We start from the raw sequence: 27,068 nt of genomic DNA on the forward strand, positions 1-27,068 counted from the left end.
AATAAATATGCATAAATCATGTTAGAAGACAAGGATGTCCCATGAGTAGAATATTTTATGCACTGATAATGAATGTGACAGAGTGAAGTAGCTTATAAAATGAAAGATGATAAATATGTTATGCAAAAGGATGTGGTAATTCCAGTAGTTTTGATGCACACACAGACAATATAGGTAAGTAGTGGGCTAGGTGGTCTTGTTGACCATTTTAAGCCTAGACATTTTCCCTCAAAAGTGAGAATCGAACCCTTTACCTTGTGTCTGTGAGGTAAAGCCATACCAGCCTCCAACCCAACCTCTAAAGGGTTAATCACTTCTGATTTTCCAGGAATCAAAGGCTATGGAAATGGGCTTGAATAAAGGTAAAATTAAGGGTTTGGATGATGTGGTGACAGTTGGGGGGGGGTGAATTTCTTTCAATGAATGAAGTCTTTGCAAGAGAAAAATTTTAGAAAAATGATGTAGTTATGATGCGATGGGGAGGTCTGATAAAAGAAATGAAAGAAATATGTTTTCTCTGGAGCATGTATAGATTAGTATTCAGGGTAAAGGTTTATCTGATGAGTTATGCATTAATGGGGAAGGTAGCATATATGTCAAAAGTTTATATGATCCCAGAAAAATATGAAAAGGAAATTGTGAAATTAATGTTTTCTTTTATATGGGGTTCAAGTTTAAACCCAGTGAAAAGAGGTGTCTTGTACCAAAGTAAAGATGAAGTGGGATTGGAGTTACTAAATTCAGTTTTATAGAGTACTAAAGTGGGTAAAGGAAGAGAATGATAAATTAGTGGTAAAAATGTTTAAATATTAGTACAAAAAGTTCTTGTAGATGATGAGAAAAAGAGAAAATAATATGTAAATGAAATTAAAATTATCAAGAAAAAAATACTAACATGGAAAATAAAAATTGATGCTATAGAGAAAGATAGAAGGATGTGGTACACAAGGGCAGCTAACCTAGTACTTAGAGATGAAACAATATTATTGTTTTGTAAATCCATGAGAATATTTACCAGAAGTGTTCAAAACCTTTAAAGTAAGGAAAAAGTGGTGCATCAAAGTAGTAGAGTGTCAGGATTTCCTATGGACAGCGGTAATTTGTTACAGTGAAGGGAATGTGCCATATAAAAAACTAGAAAAACATGTTCATTTTGAGGGGAGGAAGAGAGAAAAGAGCATGTTTTTGTAAAATGATATTGATCTTTGGAAAAAGTTGTGTGAAGAATTTTTCAAGAATGTTAATGATACTCGTATTCATATCTGTATTTATATGTATGGATATTATAATAAGAATATGTGAGCAGAGTAGATAAGAATTTATTTTATGCAATATGGGTTATCTGGATTAAAAGACTGAATGCAATTTTGTTTAACGTGAAATGGATTCTGGCAGATGTAGTGTGAAAAATAAGATTACAGTTTCGGCAGGAGTAGAGGTCAGTTGTGGAAGAATAACAGTGAGGATGTTAAAAGAAAAATGATAAATTAAAAAAAAAACAGATATATGCCTGTAAATATGTGTATTTTGTAAATATGTAAGTAATGTTTTTATGTTGTGTTAGATAAAGGACTGCTACTCTTTTCAGTAGTTAAAGAGGAATCTTTTACATTCATCTGAGCTACCACCAGTTCATACAGATGAGACCTTGCTTTAACATGTCATCTGAATGATAATTTATGTTCAACATTTCCTGTGGGTCCTTTATCAGATGATTCTGATAAGGGCAGGAACTGGTTTCCTCTCTATTGTCTTCCCATATCCCAAATTCTCATTTGGAGGAAAGTGACCCTTTTCTTTTATTGTACAATTTCCTTTCTCTGATACTGTGAATAACTTTTTTTTTTCATTGGGAACATCTGGAAATTCCCACTTCCTTACCGAGATGTTATGTTGCAAGTGGGTATGTCACTTTCTAATCTCACTCCTCCAATTGTGCCAGCCTTGGGGGATGCTTTTGACTTGACATGCAATACCTTTGAAAGCCAATCCTCAGTTCCTAAAAAGGCAAGACAGACTTTTTACAAATGTCCTCAGCCTAACAGATATTTGTTTTCTTATCTCAGGTCTGGTTCAGCACCTCTTTCTATTTTATCTCCTGCTGCTAACACACTTTTGATCAATGCTAATTCCATCCTTCAGAATTTTGAACTACCAGGCTCATATGTTGAAGTATATGCTGGCTATTGTTGACAGTTTGAGGAACTTTTCTGTCACTTAACCTTCAGAAGGTAGGTCCTTTGTGAATCATATTAATGCTACTCTTTGTCAAGTGTCTAAGAGTAAGTATGATTGTGTTGAATCTGTCCAGGAGCTCCCTTTTAGTCCAGACAGCAGAGGTTCTACTTTTTATGGAATTCACCAAGGACAGATACCATAAGCTTCCTCACAGATTACCTCTACTCACATAAGACAGGTGGAAGTTTGATACACCACAGTCTGAAACAACTACAGCTAACTTCCTGGATGATTAAATGTTGATACCTTATAAGCAACTTGTTTATGAGGGTATTCAGCAGGTTATGAAGAGGCAAGACAGCCTGCTACTAGGAAATGCTATGTTGCTAAATGGAAAAGATTTACTAGTTGCTTCCTTACTAACAACTAGGGCCCATTAAAGGAGTCTGTACCACTTGTTCTTCAATACTTGTGTAACCTTCTTCTGGCATTTCTTAGTCCTCTATCAAGGGTCATCTGTCAGCCATTTCAGCATGTCTGCCCAAGGATCCTCCTTTCTTCTCAATCTTTGGTCAAGCAGTACTTGAAAGGGGTTTTACATGTTATACCACCAAAGAAACAGGTAGCACCTACTTGGGATCTTAACGTACTGAAAAAGTTAACTCTTTCTCCTTTTGAACCAGATAATCGGGCCTTTTTTATGGTTCTTGGTGTAGAAGACTGTTGCTTATTGCTCTGGCATGTGCAAGACAAGTATCCGAGTTGCAAGCTCTCATGGTGGGTGAACCCTGTTTGATTTGTCACAGTGATGGTGTTACCTTTAGACCAAATCCCTCATTTATACTAAAAGTTATTTCAGATTTTACTTTGAATTAAGCCATCAGTCTTCCTTTTTTATATCCTGAACCTAAAAAAAACAGGGAGAAAAGATTATTTATACTGTGGAAGTGCACAGGCAGCTCATGTATTATCTTAACAGAATCTAGTCCTTTAGGAAAGCAGAACAGTTGATTATTGAATATGATGGGTCAAAGAAAGGGAAGCCTGTCTCAAAACAGACTATTTCCAGATGGTTGTCCCATGCTACTGCTTTTTGTTGTTCCCACACCCCATGATAAGTCACTTCCAGGCAGGATCAAGGCACTAGACTAGAGGCTTGTCTTTTTTTTTTGATGGCATACTGGAAATATGGACTCTAGAAGCATTCTAGGGCAGCTGCTTGATCCTCTGAGCATCCCTTTACCAGGTACAACAAACTGGATTCCTTTTCTAGGTCTAGTAACAGGCTTTGCTAGTGCCATTCTCCAGGAGCACTTGGGTCATAATCCTTACTCCTCCCAGGTTGGATAAACTATGGCCATCTACCCAGATAGTAAACTATGGCCATCTACCCAGATAGCTATAGGTTATTGCAGCAGTGAGAATGATTCTAGTACTTTTGCCACAACAGTAACTTCGATGAAATCACTGTTACAGTAGCCACCCAGTCCCTCCCCGCATCTTTTCCTCTTTATATAATTATGTTTTTAGATAGTTATGTGTTCCTAACTTTGCTTTTGTTCAAGTCACTACGCTGTCTCCTTTTGGGGGACGAAAGTCTTGAAGGGTATTGGCATCAAGATTAGCAGTTTTAGTATCCCAAGAGTGAGGTTTATTTTTGCATGTAGTGATTTTTTTTCTGTAATTATAGAGTCTAATTTATATTGGGGATTCTACAACAAGATTTTATTTTTTAAGTGATGTATTTGTTTCCAAGGAAGGACTGATACTTGTATGCGACTGTTTATATGTGCATTGAATTTGACAGCCGAAGAATTCTGCTCATGCAATGGGATCATTGAGTGGAAAGAGGTTTTTGAATTTAGCCAGCTCATCACTTAGCGGTAAATTCCGGTGATCACTCCCTAAATTTAAAACTTCCTTCCCACTCTGTATATCTAAAGCTACCTTCCCACCCCCAAATCCTAGAGTTCCCTTTCCACACAAAAAACTAAAATTCCCGTCCCACTGCCTAAACCTAAATCCCCCTCCACTCCTTTCCCACTGCTGCCACACATCTCTTTCAAACTTGATTAATGTTTTTGGGCGGGGTGCAGAATTCAAGCACAAGAGGCAGCATACACCAGCTACAAGATGCCTGAGTCCCTGACTTCAGCAGAGTGGATTTTGAGTGCTTGGGACTTGAGTGATTGCAATAGAACCCATATTTGATAATGTAGATACTGATTAAAAATCATGCCTAGTAGTTTGGTTTGTGCTACCTGTTCATTTTGGGTGCGTGTTATTGATGAAATATTAATTTCAATAGAATTATGTTGTGATATTGAGGTAAACAGAATGAGTTTGTTTTATTTTTAGATTTGGTGTTAGTTATTCTGCTAAGTGTAGTCTGTGTTATGCAGGACTTATGTACATTTTTGGAGTTTGCTTAATAATTTGGCTAATCACATAATTGCAGAATCATCTACATGTTGTACAGTGTAGCTTTAGAGCCTCATTGAGGTACATCATTAATAAAAACAGTAAACAATAGTGGACCCATACTTTCTACTGTTACAGGCATGAAAGTCAGATGAGCATGTTGTCACTTAACTGCTTGAAATCTCTTGTAGGTAACTGTGTACCCAGAGAGCAGTGTTCATGCCGTTATCTAGAGTAGATATCCTGTTTATAAGTAGTTCATGTGGCATATTGTGAAATGCTTTGGATAAGTCAAGTGCTACTTGATAGAGAAAGGTGACCCTGTTTTTTTTTTTTTCCAAAAAGGTAAGTAATGCTGTTTTGGTACTACTTTTATATCACTTTTTTCTCTGCCTGACATAGAAGGAGCATTTGTAAATGAGTTTGCACAGGTCTGTGCTATTATCTGATGATTGTATAAAGTAGCAGGGTATAACATTGCATACAGACAAATTTTGTTGTTTGTCTTTCGGCTTTTTCCCGGTAAGGGGTCGCCACAGCAGAACTCCGGTCCGCTACTGATTGGCAGTAGATTTTTACGAAACGCTGAGGTGCCAGCTCGACGCCCAACCTTCAACGAAGGTATGCCCATTTACGCATGCATGTCTTTCAAACGCTACCAGACTCCACACAGAAGGCACTCCCAGGCCAAGCTGAGAATGGAACGGGAGATCCTCTTGCTGTGAGGTAACAACGCTACCACTGTACCACCGTGGCATTGCATACAGACAAATAACTACAGAAAATGAATTCCTTGGAGTACTGATGGGAAAGGATGAAATACTGTTATGTATAACGTACGTATTTTCCATGTGGTTTTTCTAATGTCTTCTTATCTCTTCCCTTCTTGGTTTCATGCAAAGAAAGTTTCCAAATCTTTTTGCCTACCATTTGCATGTGTGTGCAAAATACAGCTGTTTTGATAAATGGTTTATGTGCTCATGCCTTAGCAGTTTCATAGCATTTGATTTATTATCAACAGGTACAGTGGAGTAATGCAAGTACAACTAGCCAGTCAACCAACCGCAGGAACGCTTAAAACACTTTAACTAAAATTAAAAGTCACTACTTCTCACTGGGTGCTGTACTATGGTGTCATTCCAGTATACACACTGAGCCATCCATTCTTTTAGCTGTGTATTAGCCATGCATTTGACCCCCCCCCCCCAGAGCTTGACACAGTACGTGGATGAAAATTTTAAAGTGTTAACCAACTCACTGATTCCCTGACTAGCAGGTGCAGCATTTGCACTCACTTTTATACCACTTTTTTCTTTGCTGGACATTGAGTATTTGTGAGTTTGTACAGGTCTGTGCTGTTATATGATGATTGTATAAACAAACTAACTGGTTATAATATTGAATATAAATGTTAAGGAGATTTTCCATATGCAATGCTCAAATGCTCAAATAAAAAAAAGTTGAGAAGAAAAAAATAAGCTACCAAGAATGGCTGTTAAGTTCACAGACTTTTTTCCAGAAAATCTGGTTATTTTTAAGCATCTTAAACATAAAACTGTAGATGTAAAAAAAATAATAATAATTTCATGTTGATGTTCTAAGCTTTTAGATAGTTGTAAATTATTTCTCAATTTTTTTTCAATAGGCATGTGGAGGTACAGGTTTTTGGAGACCAACATGGTAATGCTGTATACTTGTTTGAAAGAGACTGCAGTGTTCAGAGAAGACATCAGAAAATCATCGAGGAAGCTCCTGGAGTAAGTAGTTGTTATGGGTGCCTCCTGTTTTGTCGTTCTTGTGTAACAGTTTACTGCAAACTTAGTTTCAGGGGCTTTATCTTGAAACAATATAGCATAGAATAGCACCTGTGAAAGGACACCACTGGTCTTTTCATTCACCATTAAAAAATGTCTGCTGATATTTGGGATTTGAGTAGAAGCCCTGGCATCAGAGAACTGACAGGGGCAGGATGAGGGAAAGGAAAGCAACATACATACAAATACATGCATATTAATGCATACAAATACATGGATGCAAATACATACATATTAATACATACAAATACATGGATGCAAACACATACATACAAATGCATACATATTAATACATACAAATACATGGATGCAAACACACACATACAAATGCATACATATTAATACATACAAATACATGGATGCAAACACATACATACAAATACATACATATTAATGCATACAAATACATGGATGCAAACACATACATACAAATGCATACATATTAATACATACAAATACATGGATGCAAACACATACATACAAATACATACATATTAATACATACAAATACATGGATGCAAACACATACATACAAATGCATACATATTAATACATACAAATACATGGATGCAAACACATACATACAAATACATGCAGATACATGGATGCAAACACATACATACAAATACATGCATATTAATACATACAAATACATGGATGCAAGCACATGCATACAAATGCATACATATTAATACATACAAATACATGGATGCAAACACATACATACAAATACATGCATATTAATACATACAAATACATGGATGCAAGCACATACATACAAATGCATACATATAAATATTTCAAGAATGGTCATTAATGTCATTCTAGCCTGCCAATGGTCCAAAACAGTTGTTCCCATAATAAGTGCCCAGGCTGTTCTGAAAAATATCTAAACTAGTACTTGCTTTAATGTAATTTGGTAGTCTGTTCCATGCATCAGCTACTCTGTCAGAGAACCAATTGGTACCTTCTCATTCCTATAGAATCCTCTGCATAGTTTATCTGATGATTCTCTAGTACTTTTCGATAACCCCAAACATTCCCAGAGGTACTTGCCTCTAAATATGCCATACATCTGAATAAAGTATCTTCTTAAGTATTTATATGACTCTCTGTACAAGTTCGGATATTTTAGTCTTTCATAATAACTTAGATTTTCACATCCATGGATGCCCTTGGTATATTCCCACTGCACTCTTTCCAGTTTGTTCATGCTTGTTTCCTCCTAAGCAAGTTTGGGTCGAATGTAACTAATAAACATAATTTCTGATTTCATAGACTGGCTCTTTTCAGTGAACACAGTCGGCAAGGTGATACTCAGCAGCAGCAAAGACTTGTTGAAAACCCTGGTTTAACAGACTGAAATCCAGGAACAGTAACATCCTGTCGGATACTTGACCAACTGAACTCACACTGCCATATTCAGTCCTGCCTGCAACATTTTTACCTTTCAAAATTGTATGTTCATTTGGAATTATTCTGTAACTGCATATCAGTTGCACCATAAGTGCCCTGTACATCACCGAACCCTGCCGACTTCACCATTTTACCCCTCTTCTTGCCCCAGCTAGCACTCTCAGTTCTTCTCTCCCTTTTCCCTGCTCTTCTAAATAGCCTTCTGCTTACCTAAGGCCACTTAACATCTATAATAGCATTTTACTTCACTGGCTTCTCTGTACCTATCTCTTCTCATTTGTCTTGCTCTCTCTAACTTCCTCCCTGTAACCCTCGGATTCCTCTTCTTTCTGGTGGCTATACTCCCCTTTAATAGTGTCTGTACTTGCCCCTTTTTGGGCTTCACTGATTGTTTTTCTCACACATATCTGAGTTGTGGATCAGATTTACAAACCTAAAAAATCTAGTGGACAAAACCACTACAGCTACTTTCCCACTCTCTCAAGAAATAAACTCCCGATGACCCTCAGAATATTTAGCCATGCTAATGAATTCAAGAAAACTCTCTAAAATTACCTATATTGTACCTGGACCTGTCGCTGTAATCCTCCCACCTGAAACCTTCCCTCTCTCCTCCATTATCTTCTCCTTCCTCACTTTCCTTCCCAGTTCTTCTTTCCTTCAACTATGTTTTCTATACTAACCTCCTGTCTTTTACAGAGCTTATCAAGTACTGCTCCCCATACCCCTTCTAGTCCTAGCTTCTTGTAATTCTGCCACTTGTAGCCTTCTTTCTACTACCTTTTCAAGGTTACCCGGCACTCTCAATGTAATGTGTCAAATTGCTAGGAATTTCAAAGTAGACTACCAATTACAGATGTTCATCGTGGTTCACTGTTAGTCATTACTGTAGGGTTCTTCCTGCTGGCAGCAGCCCTCGATCAGCCAGAGTCCCAAAGTCGGGTCCGACTTCGGCTGAAGTCGCTCCTGCCCTGACATCAGTGCGCCAGGGGTATAAAGACCTCAGCCAACGCCATTTTCCCCGGTCTTTCTTGCCGTGCGTTGCCCGTAGCAAAGCAGTTTGCAAGTGCTGGTCGGCCAACTCCTGTTTATTTTTGGTGGCTTTTGTATTGAGGACTTCTTCTTTTAAGCTAAGTACCCTGTTGGGAAAACCTTTTTCTTGCTCCAGTCCAATGTCAGAAAAAGTTAATAACTGTATTTCTTGTGGGAAGCAAATACCTCATAAGGATTTTCACTCTTACTGTATACCTTGCTTAGGTCCTGACCACGACGTAGCTAATTGTAGGTTTTGTGCTAAGTTTAATCAATGCGCTATTAGGCGTAGGTACGATTTTGCCTTCCATTATTTTGGAAAAAGATTTAATTACAATATGTCGTCAGATTCTTATCTGGCTACTGCAGTGTATAAGAGGCGCAAGGATAAAGACAGGCTTCCGAGGTCCAAAGTGGACGACTTTATTCAACCAGAGCCAGTTGCCGGTTCGTCAGTCGTCACTGAGGCACTTTCACAGCCCCTGTCGTTTGCCACTTTTGAACCGGTTGCCTGTACCGACTCCCGTGAGGAGCCGATGGGGCCTTCAGAATTTCCAGGGATTGGGCCTCCGGATAATGCTCCCTCAGATGGGTCCGAAGCTGCTGTGCAGGCACCAGCTTCTGAGGGAGTTTTTAGGCCTACACAGCTTCATGTAAAGATGACTCCAGTTTTGCAGTCAAGGACAAAGGCAAAGACTAAGGCTCCAGCAAAGACAAAGCAGCATGCACAGGCACCTTCAGGGCCCTAGACCTCAAAGACGGATGCTTAAAATGGCTGAAGACCTGTTAACTATGATCAGGGGATCTCATCCCCCTCCTGATAAGAGACCTAGGCTAGAGCCAGATTGATTCCTCAGATCAAGTTTCGATTTCTTCTGCTTCTTCCTCTGAGCAGGATTATTCCTTCCCTCCTTATGAGGATTCTGATGCTGAAGAATCCCTTCCTTCGGACTTTCCTCCTGAGAATTATTCGTTTGGGGAAAATTTGCATGACATGAGAGAGCATTTTCACTGGGAAGAGCAGGAATACTCTGAATCCAAGAAAAGGCTTAGGGATTGTCTTCTGCTCCCACAGCATAGACCTCTGGCTGTTCCCCCTGTATTGGACATTGTGGATGATGTTTTTACAGAGGCATCTCTCTCTCCTGATTCTTTTCCTCCTGCTCCTGTCAAACCGGATAGGTATTATAGGGTGCCAGATTCCCACAAGTATCTTTTTAAGAATCCTTCAGCTGATCCAGAAACTATTTCTCAAGGCCCTAAGGGTGTTAAAGCGGCCTCTGCTAAGAATCCTATTCCCTCTGACCGAGAGTCCAGAGCCTTGGTAAGATGGGGCAAAAAAGTTTATACTTCTGCTACATTGTGTATTAGTGCTTTGAATTGTCAGTTTCATATGTTGAAATATCAGCAATACCTTTTGTCTGTGTTAAAGCAAAAGATGTCTGCTGTTTCTGGTGGTACAGACAATAAGGAATTACAGGATTTATTGCATGCTACTGAGCAGGTGGGTAAACATACCCTGCACTGTGGTTTTGATTCTTTGGAGGCTTTTTGCAGGGCTGCAGCAACTGGCGCAGTTATTAGAAGGCATGCTTGGTTAAAGGAGCAAAGTTTGCCTGAGCAGGTTAAAGCAAAACATTTAGATGCCCCTTTGCAGCACAATGTTTTGTTTGGGGCCAAAGCTGAGGAAGTATTGAAGAAAATGGAAGACAAAGCCAAATCTATGCAGACGGTTAAGGATTTTCTACAGGTACAACCCCCTAGATTTAGCAGGAATTGGCCAGCTAAACCTTGGTCCTTTCCGAGCTCGGACAGACCTCAGAGAGGCAGATACAGGCATTCCAGAGGTAGAGGCCAGGCACAGCCCCCTTTCAGAAATAAGCAGTGGAGTTCCCCCTCTCCCAAGGGAGGAGAAGATAGGTCACAACCTTACAGGAAACAGTCATTATGACTCTCCCTTACTAGCTCCAGGGGTTCCCCTCCTGGATGCGCCTTTGGGAGGAAAAATCTCTCTTTTTATCACAATTGGAGCCGCATAACCCAAGACAAATGGGTTCTGGACATAGTTTCAAGGGGTTAAAAGTTTCATTTCCATACCTTGCCAAAATCAAACGGATGGCCAGATCTGCCAAAGCATCAATGGGCAGAGGCACAACAGCAAGTTCGGTCCCTCATGGATATGAGGGCCATAGGACTGGTACCAGATTCAGAAATGGGGCAAGGATTTTATTCAAGACTTTTCCTGGTTCCCAGGAAGGAAAACACATGGAGACCAATCCTGGACCTTTCCGTATTGAACACCTTCCTAGAAATTCCAAAATTCAAGATGCTCACTCTGCAGCAGCTGCTCCCTATGCTGAGCAAGAGCGCTTGGATGGTGACTTTGGACTTGAAGGAGGCTTACCTGCATATTCCCATATAGCAAGAGTGCAGAAGGTACCTGAGATTCAAAGCAGGCTCGAAGCATTACCAGTTCTCTGTGCTGCCCTTTGACTTATCTACTGCGCCCAGGGTCTTTACAAAGTGCCTGGCACTAGTAATGGCATTTTGCAGACAGAAGGGAATTCAAATATACCCTTATCTGGACGATTGTCTCATTCAAGCGAACAACAAGGAGACTTTACTTCAGCATCTAGCATTTGTGTAGCATCTTCTCTTGTGCCTAGAGATCACGGTGAACCTAAAGAAATCAAACCTGGTGCCCACGCAGCAGATTACTTTCCTGGGTACGCTTCTGAGCACTACAACCCAGATGGCTTATTTGACACCAGACAAAAAAGTGCAACTGGCTTCTTATTTCAAAAATCTGGCTTTAATGAGCCTGCTGTCTGCAAGAAAAATTCTGCAGGCTTTGGGTTACATGGCATCCTGCATTCTGTTAATACCATATGCAAGACTGCATATGAGGAAGATACAGTGGTACCTCAAGAGTGTATGGTCTCAGCATTGCCACAGCTTGGAAACAGTGATCGCATTTTTGCCTTGTCTCCGGCAGGAGTTTCTTTGGTGGGCCGAGGCCTGTCTCCAGAACAAGGGGAGGTCTTTCTGTCCCATTCCAGCCAATCAAGTCATAACGACGGATGCTTCGGATTATGCATGGGGAGCCCACATGCAAGGGAAATGTCTTCAGGGTGCCTGGACAGAGGACCAAATGCATCTGCACATAAATTTGAAGGAGATTCTAGCTGTACAGAATGCCCAGACAGCCTTCAAAGATCTTATTCTACCGGGGCAATTACTGATAAAGACGGACAACACTACGGTGATGTGGTACATAAACAAGCAGGGAGGCTCTCACTCTTATCCCCTATGCAGATTGGCCATGGCTCTGTGGAACACAGCACTAGCCAACAAGGTGGACTTACAAGCTCAATTCCTGCCAGGAAAGGACAACACTCTGGCAGACAGTCTAAGCAGAAATCTTTCGGATCCACACGAATGGATGTTGGATGTTCGGATATTCAGGATGATAACTGAGGCGTGGGAGTGCCTGGACATAGATCTTTTTGCATCTCCCCAAAACCATCAACTTCAAACGTTCTGCACGAGGACTTACCACAAGCTAGCATGGAAAGTTGATGCCCTCTCATTCAGTTGGAAACACCTCTCAGTATATGCTTTTCCTCCTTTGCCTCTTCTACCTCGGGTACTTCTGAAAATCAAACAGGACAGACCGAAAATGATTTTACTGGCTCCCAACTGGCCTCTGCAATTCTGGTATTCCATCCTGATGAACCTGGCTCAGGGTCCACCCTGGATTTTGCCACAAATTCCACATCTACTGTCTCAACGAGACGGCCGGATCCTGCACAGCCATGTCAAAACTCTGAATCTAGCAGCCTGGCGGATCCAGGGTCTTTAAACAGCTCTACCCTTACCAAACAGGTACTGGACATAATCCTTGAAGCTAGAAGGCCCAGCACCAGAAAATCTTATGCAGGTAAATGGAAAAGATTTTGCTCCTGGACTCAGGCCCAGGGTTTTGATTCTGCAGTTCCAAACATTCCTCTGATTTTACAATACCTAACAGAGACGTTACATAAGGGCCTATCTTTTTCATCTATCAAAATTCATGCTTCTGCTATTTTTGCACATTACAATACGGATCCTCCAGTCTTTTCTCATCCGTTACTTAAGCAATATCTCAGAGGGGCAAAGAATATAAGGCCCCCTTTAAGAACACCAGTTCCCACTTGGGATCTCAACTTTGTTTTGGAAAAGTTAACTTTGTCTCCTTTTGAACCTGCAGCTTCCACAGATTTAAAGTTTTTATCATGGAAAACTGCTTTTCTTTTAGCTATTACCTCTGCCAGAAGAGTTTCGGAATTACAAGCTCTCATGGCTGTGGAACCCTTTATTATTTTTCATCAGGACAGGGTGTCCCTGAGGACTAATCCCACCTTTATGCCTAAGGTGGTTTAGAAAGTAGCCTTGAATCAGACTATTCATTTACCTACCTTTTATCCTAATCCTCAAAGTGAAGAAGAAAGTATTTTGCATTCTTTAGATATACACAGGCAGCTTCGTTTTTACCTGGACAGGACCAAGATTTTCAGGAAATCTGACTAATTGTTTGTGGCTTATGCTTCTACTTCACGGGGGGAGCAATCACTAAGCAAACAATTTCTAAGTGGATTGCCCACTGCATAAAGTTCTGTTACTTTCATCATGGTAAACCAGTTCCTGTTAATGTTAGAACACATTCTACCAGAGCTACTGCCACTTCGGCAGCTTTTCTCAGTGGAGTTCCTACCAAGGAGATCTTAGAAGCTGCAGCTTGGAGTTCTGTGCATACTTTTTCTAAGCACTACAACCTCCCTGTCTATTCTAAATCTAGGGCAGGCTTTGCCTCTGCAGTCCTGCAGGGTTTTGTAGCCGCCCCTTCTGTTCCTTCTCCATCCACCCTTTCTTAGCTTTGGGATTCAACCCTACAGTAATGACTGTAACAGTGAACCACGATGAACATAGTACAGTTGTTTACTCTTACCATAAATGTAGATGTTCGAGTATGTTCACTGTTACAGTCTGGGTTACCCTCCCTCCTACCCCCTCTTTTGTTCTTTGAGTACTGTCTGTGTCTCCTTGGCACTTCTTTTTTCTCTGAGGTATTTTTGCTGGTGATATTTGGGAATGTTCTGGTTTATGTTTGCTTATTCTTTTGATTAAGCTTTTGGCCTTTATTTTTGGGCACCTGACATCTGGGGCAAGAAAAACTGGGGAAAATGGCGTCGGCTGAGGTCTTTATACCCCTGGCGCACTGACGTCAGGGCAGGAGCGACTTCAGCCGACGTCAGAACCGACTTTGGGACTCTAGCCGATCGAGGGCTGCTGCCAGCAGGAAGAACTCTACAGTAATGACTGCAACAGTGAACATACTTGAACATCTACAGTTATGGTAAGAGTACACAACTGTACTTTCTTATGCATTTTCTGCCACTTGTGTTGTTACCTCAATACTTGCTAATTAGTTAAAATGCCTCTTTACTGGGATATCCTGCTTGTAATGTAATGGACTTCTAGTTACACTTTTTATTGTATAAACCTTTGTTGTGTTTTTTGTGTTTGCTGCAGTCATATGAATGTTTACTTGTGTAACTGTACTATTGAGCTTTTCTCTCCGGGCCTTTGCTGAAAAAGGGTGCAAGCTCAGTCAGACTATCCTAGTCAACAAATGTCAAATAAATAAATAATAAATCTTTTTATACAACCTGTAGTTCTATAACTATCATTTACCAATTAGTTGATATTAGAAAAAATCAAAGCTGGATCTGCCTATATGCCCAGATCTTTAAATTAATCTACAGTTTCAATCACTGTATGCTGTATTAAATGTTCACCTTTCAGTTTATGTCTCCCAAATTTAATATGATTAGATTTTTTATATATTTATCAGCATATTATTTGTCTGTGCCCAAATGTTCTATTTAGTTAAGTTCTTATGCAGACATGCCTTATGTGGAACACATAACTATGGAACACCTCAGATGAAAAATATAGATTTGAAAGATTAAGATAAAATTCCTAAATTTCTTGCATGAAACACAAGAGGAAGAATAATAGTGGCTGGTGACTTAAATTTACCAGAAACAGACTTGAAGAATATTGATTCAACAACATTAGCAAGGGAATTATGCACAACGTATGTTCAGGAACAACAGTTGTTTCAGATAGTTTTCAGGGAATGGAACATACTAGACATTGTTTGTGTTCATAAAAAATTACTTTTACTTCATGTCACATTTTACCACCATTTATGTGCAGTGATCACGGGGTTATAAAGATTAGTTTGTTTGTAGGCAAGTCTACCAAACTGAAATATAAACCATTGCACAGAAGATTAATAACAGATTATATGGAAGCAAAACAGTCGCTATGTAAAACTAACTGAAGTGATGTGTTCAGTGGAAAAACTGCTGAAGGAATGTGGAAGTTTTGAAAGAGAAATTGTGCAAATGCAAAAAAATAAAAAAAAAAGTTGAACATAGATTCATAGATTAGTAGTAGGCTAACTGCCCTTGTGGGCCTTTTTAAGTCTAGCCAGTTACCCCATGTGAGAATCAAGCCCTGTACCTTGTGTCTGTAAGGTAAACACCTTGACCATTATGCCAGCCACCCCACCTTGTACACAACATCAGGAGGATATATTTCCAAAATAACAAACACTTGATTAAGGTGAGAGACAAAAAATTGTAAGAAATAGAAAAGATGTCAAACTACAACTTTGGAAATTGAGATAAACAAGCTGTTAAAATTAAGCATGGGGACAAGATTAAGAAAATTTTGAAAACAATTATTTATATAAAGATAATGAGCAGTGTGCAGGTTGCAGTGACACTGACAGCATTCATAAACAGAGGGCTGGAGTGGTGAGATTTTAGAAGTTTTGGTGCCCTTGGATGAAATTTAGGGATCTGAGAAGTGAAAAGATAAAATAAATGGATAAAATAGCTGCTAGAAATTTCTTTCTTTTTAATGTTCTTTTTACCATTACTGAGGTGGTGTAATATACCAAGTAATCAGCTAATGCACTCTATTGCATTATATCCTCTTCAAAAATAAAACATTCTCATGTCCACCTACAGTGTACCATCGGGTCTATATTGGATCAGCGAAACGGTATTACTGACTGACATGAGCTTTCGTTGTTTTGAGATTTCGGTCTGTGTGTGTTGGCGAAACGGCATTCACTGTAATGCCGTTTCGCGGATCTAATATAGACCCTGTACCATCATCTATTTTTCATTAGTAGTCTCTCTTCCTTTCACTGGTCATCTTAGTTCTGCCGTTCCATCTAACACTGAAGAAACTAGATGTCCGTTTCCTAGCTCCCGTTCTCTTTCAACCATTTTGTGCTTACTGAGTGCTTTTTGCATTTTCTTCAACAGATGATACCCTCTCCTTCCTACTGACCATTTTGGAGCCCTTCCATTATTATGATATGCCTCTTGAAGTGTGATCTTCAGAAATGAACACATGACTTCAGGAGAGGCCTCTCCAGAGCTCTGTGCACACGTCTTATGCATCATTACAGACTTCATCCCTGGTAGAGGACCCTACCATCTGTTCACTTTTATCTTTTCATTTTTTGAACATTACTAGGAGGTTTAACATATTTATAATGATGACCCCCACCCCCACAACCCCAGCATCTGATGTTATTCATTTCATTATTCCTCACAACTGGGTCTTGGATCTGACGTTGGATCTGATCCGGTACTAAACAAGACATAGATTCAGGGGTCGAGCTTCTTCATCTCCCAAAATCCCTTTCTGCACTCTAACTCTCAGATCTCATTAGCCACGTTTAGTCATGGACGTGATTCCTGGCTCAGAGCTGCTTTTCTTGTTTTTGGAAGATTTTCTCAGATAAGTAATTTCTTTTTTTTTGTCAGGCTTAAATAGTTCTCTTCTGCTATCCTCCCCTCCCTTTTTATAACTGATTTATGGCATTAGGGTTTTGCTGTAATCCCCCTTTTTCCTTAGTCAGCACTTGGTGTGCCTTTTTTGGTCTTGTATAACTGACAGTTTTGTTTCTTAAAGTGGTTGTACAAATTATTTTTTGCTTAGTAGTTAGCTAGTCTTGGCAGGAGGTTTTTGGTCCTGTTATCTGTGTTTTTTGGGTGTTTTTTTTTTTGGACTTGTATAACTGATAGGGTCAGTCTTATTTCTTAAAGTGGTTGTACAGATTCTTTTTTGCTTGGTAGTTAGCTTGTCATGGCAGGAGTTTTTTGGTCCTGTTATGTTATCTGTGTGTGTGTGTGTGTGTGTGTGTGTGTGTGTGTGTGTGTGTGTGTGTCTGTGTGTGTGTGTCTGTGTGTCTGTGTGTGTGTCTGTGTGTGTGTCTGTGTGTGTGTGTGTCTGTGTCTGACTGTTACGTATGTCTAAGAAGGACAAACCTACTGGATTTAAATAGCGCTTTTCTTGTATGCATAAGATGCCAAATGTTGATGCTTACAAGAAGTGTGTCTGTTGTTTGGGCACCTTTCACGTCGAGGCTGATTGCTCTCTCTGTGCAGTATTCAACCCTTGTGCACTGATGGACCGCTGAAATAAGCTATTATTGAAATGTATGGCTCAAAGGGATCCTTTTATCTTGAGGTCCCTGACTACTTCAGACCCTAAGAATTCCAAAAGGAAATCCCTATCTGCTTCTCCGGGTGCTTCTCTTTCTTTGACTCTGAAACAGCCTAGGCTTTTGGATCAGAGATCTCAGAATCCAAAACTGCCTTTGGCCATCTCCAATTCAGTATTTCCAGATCCGTTGGTATGTTCTGAGGTCTCCTTGGAGCAGAGGCCTTCACATCCAACTGGAGTTTGCCCCCGCCCCCCCCCCCCCCCCTTGGATCAATCTGCTCCTTTGGATCCGAAGATGGCTGTCCAGCAGGGATTGGATCCGACAGATTCATCAGATCTGATATTACTTCTTGAGGGCTCTCCTTCCGGATCCACCAGTTATCCAAATCACTCATCTACTGGGCACCTGAGCCGATCTTCAGATTGGGGTCATCATAGGTCTTCTTTGGGTCCAGGCTTGCATCCCCAGCTAAATCCACCCATTCTTCGGCTTCTTCTAAATCCTCCAGGAGCCTTTTGCCCACAGGATGATGATGAGCTTCCTCAGGGCCCAGATAGAGATGGGCATCTCAAGCCCACTCAGGCTTGGCAAGATCCTCGGCCCCAAGGTTGCACTCTCCTCTTCCGACTCTCCCTGTTTCGGAATTCCAGGACCCACTTTACCCAAGGGAGCCGTTAACATGTCCGGGAATGCATGCTTTTTTTACTCTGTCAGGGTCCCTGACCAGCTCCATTCTATTGCCATCTGATCAGAGCAGGTCTCGGCTCAGAGACTTTGGCTCTGGGTCTCTGGGGAGAGGATCAGGTCTGGACTTTTCGGATCGGTCCCTTCCCTTGGGGCCGTCAGCTCTCAAGAGCTCCAGGTCAGTACTGTTCAGAGGGTTGGGACCTGGGGTTGGCTCCTCTCTTTCATCTTAGGTGGTTTCAGCTCCAGGGGATGAGGAGGGAATTTCCTTGTCTGTCTGCTTTTCAGGTGGTAGAGTGGACTTTCTCCAGGTCTGGAGCACCATCTTCCCCTCTAGTGGATACATGCCAGCTTGTCACTATTCTGAGCCCTGAGCCCGTCCATTCTGTCCAGGGTCAGTCCTCCCAAGGTAGCCTTTGGGTGGCACCTAACCCCCAGGGGGTTTCCAAGTCATCCCCTGAGCCCCACACAGAGGAGATGCCATGAAAGACAAAGTGCAAAAGGAGGCACTTGGACTCGCCCATGGAGTTCCTCACAGAGGGGACCGATTTCGATGAAGTTGATGGGTCCCTAAGGTCTCCACTAGGTAGTGTCTACTTTGGAGACATTTTGAAGATGTTGAAACACAAAGGTGGATGGTCTTCCCAACCTCCATCTTCAGAGGAATATGTGTTCCCGAAGGCTACTTCTTGGGTGCCTCCCCCCCCCACAGACAAGCACATCGACTTTATTTCGTGCAGGGCATGGAAGGAACCTGACACAGTGGAATTAGTCCCCAAGAAGACTGACAAGTTCCCAAGTCCCCCTTCCAATAGGATGCATTGGAGCAAAGGCCTTCCATTTGATGCCATTGTGGTTGCCTCGGCCACCAAAAAAGAGCTGGTTGAACAGAACTCCACTGTCCATCTCCCAACCAGGGTGTCTCTTGTGATAGACAAGGGAATCACTTATATGCCTCAGCCTGGTTTGGCATTTGGAGTGCTTCATCTTCCTCCAAAGAGATCTGGTTGCTGAACTAATCAAATCTGTTTCAGAGTTGATGTCTGCGGAGGACCTCAGAAAGGTCTGTCCCCAGTTCACCACTCTGTCTTTTCTTGCCAACTCTGCAGTGAGGTTAATCTCTAATGCCGCTTAGGGTACCTCTTAAGCGGCCAGTGTAGGCATTGTCTTCAGGTGTCATACGTGGATGTGGTTGTGCAGATCCCTTCATGACATCTTTCACAAATGCCATCTTTGACCCACAGTGAGCAGGAAGGGAAGATGCTCTCTTGGCAGTAGGGATCAAATTCTCTACCCCCAGTAGGGATCAAATTCTCTTTTTCGAAGAACCAACACGAAGGTAAGAAACTTTGGTTCTGCAAGTTGCAGAGTTCCTTCCAGGACACTCCCGAGGATTCCTTTTCTACAGGCAGGGGAAGCAGTTTCAATGGTAGAGGCAGAGGGGGCCTGCAGAACCAGGGCTTCTGAGAACCTTTCTCTGAAAAGCCCTTTCAGCACTCCTGAGGCATTGTCCAACTGTCCTACTCAGGAGGCAATTGGGGGTGGGTTCTCCTTGCACCCAAATGCTTGGACAGTCATAACAAATGATTGGTGGGTGCACAATATCATTTCCAGGGGATATTCCCTTTTCCCAACCACCTCCAAGTCCCAAGAAGTGTTCTCCCTGCCGCACCACCCAGTCAGAGAGAATTGGCCCAAAGAGAAGTTCATAGGTAGATACTAGGCTATCTGCCCTAGGGCATTTATAAGCCTAGCCAGAGTGTATTTGGCTTCTGCCTCCCTATTTGATTAGCCTACTGTGCCTCTGTAAAGTAGGTCACAGAAGGTACCCTTTTAAGATTAGTTTACTGCGCCTCTGTCTAGCAGGGACACAGAAGAGATCCCAGGGGTGAATTTGCGATTTCCCATCCACGCGTCCAGATTTTGCTTGAAGAGGGTCAGCGAGGGGCTGTCTCTAACATGAATTGGGATTCTATTCCAGAGTGAGGGGTGCCTCTGGGAAATGAATCTGTCCCTCCAGCATGTCCTATTTATTTTTGTGCTGAGGTTTAAGTCCCTGGAGCGTGTAGCTCTAAGGATCTTGGATTTTTTTAGGTGGAGCATGTCCATTAATTCTGGGTTTGACATGGCTTTGTACGTCAGGCATAGATCGCCTTTGAGTAGGCGGTAAGCAACTGAGTAGAGCTGGAGTTTCTTTAGTCGAGCTGCATAGGACATCTGTTTGTAGCCCATGATCCTCTTGGTGAGGTACTTTTGGGGTCTGTCCAGTTGCTGCAGGTGTCGGGTAAGGTACATCCCAAAAGGGGCATTGTATTCAATTATGGGCCTGATGAGTAACGAGTAGAGGGGCACAATGACCTCTCTTGATCTAGATGCGAACCCTTTCGTGATAAGGTGGGCTATATAGAAGGTCTTTCTAACCACTTTGGCAACGTGATTATCATAGGAGAGATTGGTCCCCAAATCTCTAATTACTTCTTCCGTACTTAATGGATTACCACCTATGTGGTAATTTGTGGGCACCTTGTTTTTCCCAAAGGGGATGACTATGCACTTTTTAGCATTTAGCTTGGGGCCGTGGCTCTGGCACCAAGCATCCATCTCTGGGAGACCCTTTTGGAGGATGCTTGTGTCAGCTGGAGATTCGATTATGGCCCCCAGTTTGCAGTCATCTGCGAACTTTGTCAGCCATAATCTCCTCGTGTTAGCCTGAACCTCAAAGAAGTATATACCGAACAAGAGAGGTCCCAGAACTGAGCTCTGTGGGATGCCACTTGTAACTGGTTTGGATTCGGACATAGCACCTGCGATTCTGACCATGTGGGTTCTGTCTCTGAGCCAGTTTGCAACCCATCTTGTGATATAGGGGTTGATATTTAAGCTGGTAAGCTTATTTATGATGCCCGAGTGGGCTATTGTGTTGAAGGCTTTTGCGAGGTCCAGGTAGGCTGTGCGGATTACCTTGCCCTCATCAAGTTCTAAAACGTCTAAAAAAGAGCTATCCAGGAGGTACCAGCAGGACAAAGAGGGTTCAGAACTTATTCTCACTTCTTTTTGGTGCCAAAAAAGACTGGGGACGTCCAATTTTGGAGCTCAGCAAGTTGAATCTGTCACGAAGGTGAAATTTTGAATGATCACAGTTCAATCCATCCTGCTGCTTTTCTGCAAGGATGAGGGATTGTGCTCTGTAGACCTCCAGGACTGCTACTATCACATTGAGATAAATAGGTGCTCCAGGAGGTATCTGCACTTCTGGCTGGGAGCCAATTATTTTCAGTTCGGAGCCCTGTCCTTAGGAATCACTACAGCTCCCCGTATGTTAACAAATGCTTGGCAGTGGTTGTGGCTCACTTGAGAGTCAGGGATTCCAGGTCTTTCCCTACCTGGATGATTGGCTCTTCACGGTTCCCACAAGGCATCGACTGACGTTAGCGATGCAGTACCTTTTGGAGACCTTCAACAGGTTAGGCATTATGGTCAATGTTGCCAAGTCAAAACTAACTCCTGTGCAAAGTCTGGAATTCATAGGAATCCAGCTCAACAAATTGAAATAAGTTGCAACTTTGCCCCCTCGGAGTGTGGATCTGCTCAGGCAGCAGGTCAAGACGATTCTACAGGTCCTGTTGCCACAGCTTCATCTCATTTTCAAGGCTTTGGTGTCCATGTCAGCATCTATCCTCCTTGTACCGCTTGCAAGATATTACATGCGAGTACTCCAGTGGACGTTAGCAGTCCAGTGGTCCATTCTCTATCATCCTGTTTGTATGCCGATACGACTGACACCCATTTGCAGGAGACATCTTCAGTGGTGCTTCTTTCAGAGGATCTCTTCCAAGGCAGACCCTTTTCCCCCTCCCACAGCCACAGTGACCATCGATGCTTTCCTGCTTAGGGGAGGGAGGCATTTTCTGGGCAGAATGGTCCAAGGCACGTGGTTCCCTACAGAGATTGCATTGCACATAAAAGTTCTAGAGATGAGAGCAGCCCTCCTGTTGTTGCAAGCCGTTCAGAATTGCCTTCCTCTAGGGATGATTGCAGTTAATACAGACATGTCAGTGGTCTGGTACATCAACAAACGGGGTGGGTGGGGGGTGGGCACATTCTTATCCACTGTGCTGAGAGGCATGAGAGTGTGGGAACGGGCAATTTCTTTCAGTTGCTTTCTTGCAACACACATACCCAGGGATTCCAAGATGTTGGCAAACCGACTCAGCAGGTCCATCTTGAGCCTGCACACGTGGGCCCTCAACCCATCAATGACATCACAGATATTCGGCCAATGGAGCCAACCTTGCTGTGACTTCTTTACATCCCCAGTGAACAGCAAATGCAGCAGGTACTTTTCCCTGATCCCTCCAGAGGGGAGCCCCCAAGGGGCGCTGTGGTCCATGATTGGCCTCCAGGTCTCTTTTATACATATCCACCAATTCCAGTGATCCCCAAAGTACTTCAGAAAGCCCACAGACTAAAGTGTCCCATTTTCCTTATTACCCCTTTCTGGCCTTGTTAGGTGTGGTTTTCCTTCCTGTGGTCTCATCTGAAGTATCCTCCATGGATACTAGATCCCACACCACATCTCATCTCTCATCCCTCGGACCTGCAAACACCCAACCTCTGATCCCTTCATCTAACTGCATGGTTTCTCCATTTCCCATGATACTAAGAGAGTCAAGGCTGGCTTACCCTGTTAAGAGAATTATTCTGACCTCTCAGAAACCATCACCTCAAAATATCTACAACAGTAAGTGGAAATGGTTTTCCTTTTGGGCTGCTGAAAGAAATCTTGACACCTTCTTTGCTCCAGTTTTGAATATTCTTCTGTTTTTATCATCCCTTTATCAAGCAGGTGTCAGTTTCTCTACCATAAAGCTGCAGTCGGCGGCCATTTTCATGTTAGTGGGAAACCTAACTTTTCCTCAAGACTGTGCAAGGCCTTCATGAAAGGTGTTTTTCCCCTCGGGTCGCCTGTCAAAGATCCTTCTCCCCCTTAGGATCTGACTGTGATGTTGCAGTCTCTCACTCAAAGCCCATTCATGTTGGCTCATTTCTGAGATATTAAGTTTGTGTCCTGGAAGACCGCATTTCTTGTGGCCATCTCTTCAGCTAAGAGAGTCTTGGAATTACAGGCTTTGTCATTCAAGCCACCATATATCATTTTTCACAAAGACACGGTGTCCTTGAGAACTAATCCTTCCTTCATGCCCAAGGTAACCACTGAAAATAATATCACCAGTCTATTCAGTTACCTGTTTTTCTTCCAAATCATTTCAACTAAGGTGAATATCTCCTCCATACACTGGATGTACTTAGACAGTTAAGATTTTACTTGCACAGAACTAAAATTTCAGGAAATCTGATAAGTTGTTTGCAGCCTTCCCTCTGAACAGATGTGATCGAGCAATGTCTAAGGTAATGATTTCCAAATGGATTTCAAACTGTATTTCCATCGCTTATTCTCTCAGGGGCTTAGAATTACCTCGTCCACCTAGGACTCACTCGCTAAGGTCATTTGCTACCTCGTCAGCCTTCTCTGCAAGGGTGTCTATAGATGATATTTGTGCTGCGGCCACTTGTTCAACTCCTCACACCTTCTTTCTCATTACAAATAGGATATTGTCTCCAGAAACAGAGCATCCTTTGGTTCCATGGTGCACAGGCACATCCTTCCATAGGGCTGCCCAGGATGATATTGTAGCTGGGTTTCTGATCTAGTCGCGAGGAATAATGAAATAGATAACATCAGATAAGCAGTAATATACTTAACCATGATTTGGCATGTGTGTTATCTTATTTCATTATTCCTCACTTCTTGCCCACCTTCCCCATCCATGCTCTGCGGGGGATCTGAAGAAGCTGGAGTCTTTGGCTCCTGGGCTACGTTTCCTTTGTTTAATGTTTCAGGTATATATTCTTTGGCGTACCTACAGCAAACTCAGTCTGAGTGTTTAGAGTGCCAAATGGGGATTATGGGAGGGGGAGGAGCTTGAGCCTTGAATCTATGTCTTGTGTAGTGCTGGATTGGATCTGACATCGGATCCAAGACCCAGTCTTGAGGAATAAGTTATGCTAAGTACATAACTGCTGTTTTTGTCTTTCCCATGTTACTCCACTTTTATCTTTTTGTAACCTGAATAGTAATTTGTTTGAAAATACTCAACACCTTGTTAATTATGGATCACTTCTTAGCCTTTTGGCTAAGATGAAGTGTAGTGTGTCATATTGCAGTACCCCATTTATCCCTACTTGTCTGCTGACAATACTCCCATATATATATATATATATATATATATATATATATATATATATATATATATATATATAAATATATTTATATATATTTATATATATATATATATAATGAACGGGGAAGTCCACTGGGCAAAGAAGAGTCTCTTTTCAGTGGAGACCCAGGGAGAAAAGCTCCACAATAATTGCAAGTTACATTTCACATGTGACAAAAGGACATAGTTCATACAGCTAATTAAACATCTACAGATAAGCTCCATGATATTTGCAATTGGCTTGTCACAATGTTACAAAAATGAAATGACATAATTCATTACAGAAATTTCAACATTTACATAAAGTGAATATTTTTGTTGTAAACTCAATTGTAGGTTTCTGTTTGCTCAGTTTGTTTTTTGTAATCTTTATAATATATCTTTACCATCTAAAGTGCTTACTCCTCTCTGTACTCTTCTTTTCCAGACCTAACACCACTCTTAAGAATTCAACTGCGGTATCACCTTTATCATTCTTATAAGAAAAAAAGTGCAGTCCGGGTCTGAACTGTCTGCAAACAGATAAAGTTAACTTTGAGTATGTGTCAACCTGTCTGAGCCAATATTCATTTTCCCCTGGAGAGCACTCTGCTTTGGCTTGTAAACACACACACACACACACACACTCACACTCACACTCACACTCACTCTCTCTCTCACACACACACACACACACACACACACACACACACACACACACACACACACACACACACACACACTTTCCTCTCCACACCTTACACTTTCTCTCTTATTCCCTTCTGTTAGCAAATAGTATCCATAACTGATCAATACTATGTGTTTGTTAATTTAAACTGAGACCACAGTAGCCTACTGATACAAGGTTATCCTGTTTTTCCACCTGAGAAATGGTTAAGAAATGACTTACAGTTTCAGAGCAGTCCTTGGTCAATTCTGATTGTTTCCTAAACACAAACTTGTCTTTGCTTTGGCTCATTAGCAGCCAGTACAAAAGAACTGCCTGCTCTCACACCCTTGTTCTCCCCCTCCCCCTTCCCTGTTATTACCTTAAGCCAATCCCAAAGTTAATATTACCTGTGGCAGGCACCATTTTTAAAACTACAACCACCCTTTGTCACTATCATATGTTCATTTATCAGTTTACTCTGTTACCCATTTCCAGCCCCCTCATAAGAGCTACTAACAGGGTCTCTATCTGCTTCGCTGCCCACCCTGCCTCCTATTCCTTCCCGCCCCCAGTGGTCCTACCTTTATTACACTCACAAACCCCTCCCATCTTTCCAATAGCCAACCACAGCACTAACCCAACACTACCTCCTCCATCTTCCCACTACTGTCACACCTCCTCAACTAACATGTACAAGCATACCTTACCTATGCTCACTGCATGCACTCTCCTTGCATATCTTACATCCTACCAAAATTCCATCATTCCCCCACTCAACCACTACCACTGTATTACTACTCACACCACCACCTCACTCAGCTTCCCTCCCACCAACTCAAGAACCATCCCTATGTACCCCCCACATTTGCTACCAACTATATTACTCAAACATAAAGCATCCCTACAACTTAACATAGTAACCCTCCCACCATACCTTTTACCCACAGAGCACATTCATAGAAGTTTTCCTAATAAACAAACAGATTCAAAAACTGAGAACTAATAACCTCATACATATGAAAACTAGCCCTAAGTGGAGACATCCACCCCAGCCCTGGCCCTACCATCTCCAGTCCTCATAATCAGACTAGAAACCACAACTTCTCCCATATCACAGCCAACAGAAAGCCAAGTGACTTCCTTCTACTAAGCCTAAATATTAGAAGTATATCCAACAAAGTCCATGAACTCCATGCCACCATAGACTTGTACTCCCCAGATATAGTCATCCTGACAGAAACCTGGCCTCACATTACCAGTGAGTAAATACTCCCTACCGGTTACAGCATATTAAGAATAGACAGTCTAAACAAGAAAGGAGGCAGTGTAGCTATAATATTTAAACAGCATCTAAACATCCAGATCTTAAAATCATCAGCTCCACAAATAGGCAATAAAGAAATAATATCTACCAACCTCAAAATAAACCAAAACAAAACCATCAACATAATTGGATGCTACTTCCCACCTTGCCAGAACATCCCTCCACTAGAAAACCTCCTCAGCTGGTCTACCCACCATCTCCGCCAAGAAACTATAATTTTAGGTGATTTCAGTATTGACTGGCAATCCTGTTCTGGCAACCATCCAACCCATCATGTAAACCTTCATGACTTCGCCCAACTAGTCCAGTCACCAACCAGGATAAATAAAAACTCCAGCAAGCACACTACCCTGGATTGGATACTAGTCAGTAAGAGCCCCCAGTCATATATAACAGGCTGCTTATCAGATAGCCTCAGTGATCACTCCCCCACATTCCTAATCCAAAAATACCTATACCAAACTAAACCTGTCATCTACCGTCAAATACTTAAAAAACTAAACTTTAACCCATTCACATTCATCTCATCCCTCAAAGAATGTAACTGGCATCCTCTAAAGTACCTCAGTCTTGATGACACCAAGAATGATGCCACAGTATAAAGACAAAATGATCAATTTTAACAATTGGCTGAAGTATTGGTTTCATTCAAAGGGGAGCCAGTGTCTGTCAGCCTGGGATGACATGCTCAACA

At 41.8% G+C, this 27,068-nt stretch overlaps 1 protein-coding gene across 1 annotated transcript in view; it reads left to right on the top strand.

The window, feature by feature from the left end:
• The window catches only part of MCCC1 (methylcrotonyl-CoA carboxylase subunit 1), a gene marked incomplete in the record, with an annotated part of 1,520,932 nt that overhangs the window by 439,634 nt on the left and 1,054,230 nt on the right, over positions 1-27,068 (top strand). The window contains 1 exon segment of the mRNA XM_044070663.1: positions 6,245-6,356. Coding sequence (XP_043926598.1) covers positions 6,245-6,356 — 112 coding nt within the window.

Source organism: Protopterus annectens, chromosome 4.part1, assembly GCF_019279795.1.
Source record: "Protopterus annectens isolate FY-2018-M chromosome 4.part1, PAN1.0, whole genome shotgun sequence".
NCBI classification, from domain to species: Eukaryota; Metazoa; Chordata; order Ceratodontiformes; family Protopteridae; genus Protopterus; species Protopterus annectens.